Source organism: Pteropus alecto, unplaced genomic scaffold (assembly GCF_000325575.1).
Source record: "Pteropus alecto unplaced genomic scaffold, ASM32557v1 scaffold44, whole genome shotgun sequence".
In the NCBI taxonomy this organism is placed as follows: domain Eukaryota; kingdom Metazoa; phylum Chordata; class Mammalia; order Chiroptera; family Pteropodidae; genus Pteropus; species Pteropus alecto.
The window spans coordinates 8,714,266-8,719,615 of NW_006436812.1; the positions used below are offsets into that span (position 1 = coordinate 8,714,266).

A 5,350-nucleotide genomic window follows, 5' to 3' on the forward strand; every position below is an offset into this window, starting at 1 on the left:
ATATCAGCATTTGCTGGATCGTATGTAATTTTATGTCTAATTTTTTAAGGAACCAGTTAAACATTTTTTAGCTTTTTTTTTTTTAAATGATAAAAGACCATAACAATTAGACTTCCCAAAGGCAGTAAAAATTTAATGCCATTAAAAAAAAAAAAAAGAATCAAAACAGCCAGTTTGAAACCTTTGGAACAGAAAATCATGTCTGATCTTTCTGGTTTTTAATAATTTTTACTCTTCTAGTGTTTTTATTTTTTAAAGGAAGATTAAACCATAAAACTTTTAGGAGAAAACATAGGCAGTAAACTCTCTGATATTACTAACAGGAATTTCTTTTCAGATATATCTCCTCGGGCAAGGGAAACAAAAGAAAAAATAAACAAGTGGGACTACATCAAACTAAAAAGGTTTTGTACAGCAAAGGAAACCATCAACAAAACAAAAAGACAACTGACTGTTTGGGAGAAAATATTTGCTAATGATACATCTGATAAGGGATTAATATCCAAAATTTATAAAGAACTTATACAACTCAACAACAAAAAAAACTCCAAACAATCCAATTAAAAAATGGGCAGAGGACTCGAATAGATATTTCTCCAAAGAGGGAATACAGATGGCTAACAAACATATGAAAAGATGCTCAAGGTCGCTAATCATCAGAGAAATGCAAATTAAAACCACAATGAGATATCACCTCACACCTGTCAGAATGGCTATCATCAATAAATCAAAAAAACAGCAAGTGTCGGCAAGGATGCGGAGAAAAGGGACCCCTCATACATTGTTGGTGGGATTGCAAATTGGTACAGCCTCTATGGAAAACAGTATGGAGGTTTCTCAAAAAATTAAAAATGGATATACTTTTTGACCCAGCAATTGCACTTCTGGGTATTTATCCAAAGAAAACCAAAACAATAATTTGTAAAAATCTATGCACTCCAATATTCATGGCAGTACAATTTATAATAGCCAAGATATGGAAGCAACCTAAGTGCTCATCAACAGATGATTGGATAAAGAAATTATGGTTCATATATACAATGGAATATTACTCAGCCATTAGAAAAAATGAAATCCTACCATTTGCAACGACATGGATAGACCTAGAGGTTATTATGCTGAGTGAAATAAGTCAGACAGAGAAAGATAAATACCATATGATTTCACTTATATGCGGTATCTAAGGAACAAAAAGAACAAACTAATCAAAAACAGACTCACAAATATAGTGGACAATTTAGTGACGGACAGAGGGGAGAAGGGCTTGGAGGCTGGGAGAATGGGGTGAAGGATTAAAGAAGTACAAATTAATAGTTGATAGGTGGGCATGGGGATGGGGAGCACATAGGGAACACAGTTAGTGTTAATATGAGGGCTAGGTGGAGGGCCAGGGGAGGGAGGGAGCAATTGGGGGGATTGTTTTATGAACAATATGGATGTCTAACCAATGTGTTGTATACTTGAAACTAACTTAAATAAATAAATTTATTTTTCAAAAAAGAAAGAAAGAGAGACTAATTGAAAGAGAACATCTAACCTGAACAACTTTCAGGCTTTGTTTACTTGGACTTTTTAAATAAAACTTTTTTATTGTCATAAATACACATAACATAAAATTTACTATTTTAACCTTTTTTAAGTGTCCCATTCAGTGGTATTAAGTTCGGGTTTTAATTTAAATCTCACCAGATTCTAGTCTGATACATCCCAAGGCACAGAGCCACGGGGCCCCTCATGTCCTTGGAACTCTGTCTACGCTGCACTTTGTGCTCTTTCTGGCCCTTTCCTCAAAGCCACCAAGGCAGAGTGATCTGAGTCAGGCTGCCCTCGTGACCACCTTGTGCCCTCAGTGTAAGACACTAACATTTCAACATATTTTTATAGCCTTTCACATTAAATGGCTGTCATTTTGCAAAACAAAATATTAATACCTAAATGTTGTGTTATGCTCAGGGAGCTTGCCAGACCAGGAATTTACATCTATGCTCCCCCCATTCCTTCCACATACGTGGGTTACGTGACTTTGGACACGACGCCTCCATTATTTGGGGCTTGCTTGTCATCTGTCAGTGAGTGAGTCTGACTCTAGTCCAGGAGCTGGTGATGCTTCATCACGCCCTGGCCCAGGCTCCTCCCACCCTCAGGCCCAGGAGAAAGGAGCAGAGATAGCTAACATTCGGGGTCTTGGAGACAGGCCTAAGCCTGTTTTTTACCCCGGACTCTTCCCAGAGGCCTGACATTGTTGCTACCCGAGCCTCATCTCCCAGTTCTGATCAAAACTGGGCTTAAATGGTCTGAAGACAAGGAGATGTATCTTCATGAACAGTAGAGAGAAGGCTGGCTCTAGCAGGAGGGTGTGTGGGGGCTGGATGGCAGGAGCAGGTTTGGTGGGACCCAGTGGGCAGGACAGGGGCTGGGCAACAATCAGAGAGCAGGCAGTGAGGTGCCTTGGTGCTCAGTGGGGAATGGGTGGGCCAGTTAGTCTCTGTCTCCTCTTTCTTGGCCACTGGATGAATATTCTGGGGCCTGGGGCCTGGTTGTGGGGTGACACTGAGTTCAACAGGGCCACTGCCCATTCCCGCCCCACCTTTCTTGCCAGGAACCGCCTCCCCACCGCAGTGACCACATCCCCCCAGGTTGCCTTGGAAACACTTCTCAGGCAGGGGACTTGGTGTGCAGTTGCCCAGCAACAGGTGGTGCCCTCCCTTCCGCCTTCATCTGAGGCAACTGCCCTGCGGCCTCCCGCAGGCACAAGGAAGAGCTGCTCTGAGGGGTGAGAGGGGCTGGACCGAACAGTGCTTGAGGTGAGGCGAGCAGGAGGCCCCCGCAGGTGGGAATCCCAGGGGACAGCACCCATTGCTTCCTCTCTAGGCCCAGCAAGATCTGATGGGCCCAGAAGACTGGAGGAAAGACACCCTTAGGACACTTAGAACTTTGAGGCACCCTGGGGTCTGGGAGGAAAAATAGGGCCTCTGGGAGGGGGTTGGGAGTTCTGCAGGCCTCTGAGGGAGCCCCCTGTCCGCCATCTGACCCCTCTCGCCCTCTCTGGGTCCCCTCTGCCCCTGCCCCTGCCTGGGTGTTTCTGAGGCCGATCCTCAGCTCCCTGAAAAAAAAATCCCTCTTGTCTGGGCACCCGCTGCCTCTCTCCCTCTCTAGATTGTGCTTCCTCTTCTGACCTGTCTCTCCAGATGCCTTTGACTCCAGAACAGCCCTCTGGGTACATGGAGGGGCCCCCTGCGTCAGAGCCGGCCTCGTGGCCCCCGCTACCCTGCGGACCCTGCGTCCCCATCATGCTGGCCCTGGCCTCTCTGGCTGCCCTTTTCCTGCTCAGTACAGCTGTGCTGGCCGAGCGCCTCTTCCGCCGCTCTCTGCGCCCGGACCCCAGCCACCGGGCACCCACTCTGGTCTGGCGCCCTGGAGGAGAGCTATGGATTGAGCCCACAGGCACCCCTCGAGAGCGCTCCGAGGACTGGTATGGCTCTGCGGTCCCTCTGCTGATGGACCAGGCCCCAGACCCTCATAACCCCAGGGGAACCTTGGAGGCCAGAGCAACAGCCCCACCTGCCCCTGTAATTCCACACTCCCCTCCCAGCTCCTTAGTCTCTCAGCCCCCGCCTAAAGCCCCAGCCCGCAGCACCTTCTGGGGACCCCAGGCCTGGGAGGAGAGGCTCCACGCCCCGGGCTTGGTGAGCTGGGCTGAGCCTGAACAGAGGCCAGAGGCCAGCGTGTGTTTGGGGAGCCCCCAGACCCGAAGGCAGCGCCCGGGAAGCCCTGATTCTGAGTGGGGCCTCCAGCCTCTGGTCACCCTGGAGCAGATCTCAGCTTTCTGGAGGCGCGAAGGCCGGACCAGCATGGATTTCTGAATCTCCAGGGCCTGGAGGACTGGCTTCCCAGAGACTCTGAGGAAGGCCCAACCTCAGAGGGACCTTAAGACCCTAAGGCTCCAGCTTGGGAACCCAGTGACACGTGTGGCCTCCCCAGGGAAGAATGCCCCAGGCCTTTTGCATCTGGATTTCAGTTCCACTGTATCTGGGTCTGGGCAGGTCGGTGTGGACAGAGCCTGTGCTGCAGTGGAAGCTCAGAGGTGCCACTGCGTAGGCTGTGGTGCAGAGACCTGGAGGTGGGGCTGACTCTGGGCCAGAAGCCACCAAGATTCCATTGCTGATTAAAAACTCAAGGTACCAGACAGGCATGAAACAGCATCACTGCAGTAGCTTCTACCTTCCTTCAGTGTGCATCCAAAATGCCAACATCAGTGGGAAGGGGTCCTATGGATGCTGAAGAACAGACAGCGTGATAATGATGTGTGTCAGTCGTGCCATCAGGAGATGACAGGAATCCAGCTTCCAGAGCCACAAATCATAAAGAGGGGTCAAGAGCGGGCAAAGGAGCATCTTATTATATGAGAACTGTGGCTTTGACTCCCAGCTCATAGCAGGGAACTTGGGGAGCCAAACTGGAGAAGCCCTCTCTTGTCTACAGCTGGGATCTAGAGTCCAAAAAAATCGGTGGGCTCCTCTGCTTGTCCTCTGAAGTCTGACACATCCCAGACTTCAGAATCTTCTCCCTCCATGGTGAGGGAGGCCTGGGCCAAGGCGACCTGAGGTTGAGCCGATGGGGAAGACAGCACTATCCTGGGCCAGGGCAGCTCCCCAAAGTTCAGCCTCTGGCCACCTTCCCTCCCAGCTTGCTGGATCCAGCTGGGTGGAGTGTTCTGGAGAGACAGATTCCCCCCAGATGGACTTACTTATAATACTCTACCCTAGAGAAATGGAAACCCAAAATGTCCTTGGCCCTATAGACATCTATATCAGATGACCTCTTTGGGAGCAGGGCCAGGGACTGGCGAGAGACAAGGAATTAGCAATCCCCAGAGGTCTGATATCCCAAACTGCAGTCATGAGTGTTAGAATTTTTGCCGTACCAGTTGACCACCTGTACTATTATTTACTTTATATTTTTCTTTAAATTGGCTTACTATTTGCTTAATAAATTTATTTTAAAAGGAATCTTTTTTGTATCACCTCTGTAAATGGAAAACGGGTTTCACTTGCTGTAAATAGAAGGTAAAACATGAAAATAAACACAATGTAAACAAAGATTTTAAGTTTTATGTAGACATTGTTCCCTGCTGGAGGCACTGACCCAAAGACCTGTTCTTTCTTTGTTAAAAGGAACCAGATGAGTCAGCAAGTGTTAGACATTCTAGTGCCATCTGAGGCCTTCCCCAGAAGCACTGGGACAGACTGAGCCCTGCACAGGGAGCTGAGATCCTGTGCTACTTACTGCCCTCCAGGGACTTCCCAAGTTTATCTAGGCCAGGGAAACCCTGCTGGGCAGCGGTCAACAC

At 48.4% G+C, this 5,350-nt stretch overlaps 1 protein-coding gene across 3 annotated transcripts; it reads left to right on the forward strand.

Annotated features, from left to right (window-relative positions):
* The first annotated feature begins 2,724 nt into the window (after window positions 1-2,724).
* Window positions 2,725-5,101, forward strand: CUNH16orf54 (chromosome unknown C16orf54 homolog). Of its 3 annotated transcripts, none has more exons than XM_006914114.2 (2): window positions 2,725-2,804; window positions 3,157-5,101. In XM_006914114.2, exon 2 carries the CDS (start codon window positions 3,189-3,191, stop codon window positions 3,861-3,863), a length of 675 nt encoding a protein of 224 aa, XP_006914176.1. In that variant the 5' UTR covers window positions 2,725-2,804; window positions 3,157-3,188; the 3' UTR covers window positions 3,864-5,101. The 3 variants fall into 3 exon arrangements, with proteins under 3 accessions (XP_006914176.1, XP_024904234.1, XP_006914177.1); XM_025048466.1 differs by having other exon boundaries at window positions 2,734-2,830; XM_006914115.2 differs by having other exon boundaries at window positions 2,734-2,804; window positions 3,189-5,101.
* The last annotated feature ends 249 nt before the right edge of the window (window positions 5,102-5,350 follow it).

What these genes read in the sequence shown, in the direction of transcription:
- CUNH16orf54 (XM_006914114.2), top strand. Translation starts at nt 3,189, where the DNA reads ATGCCTTTGACTCCAGAACAGCCCTCTGGGTACATGGAGGGGCCCCCT.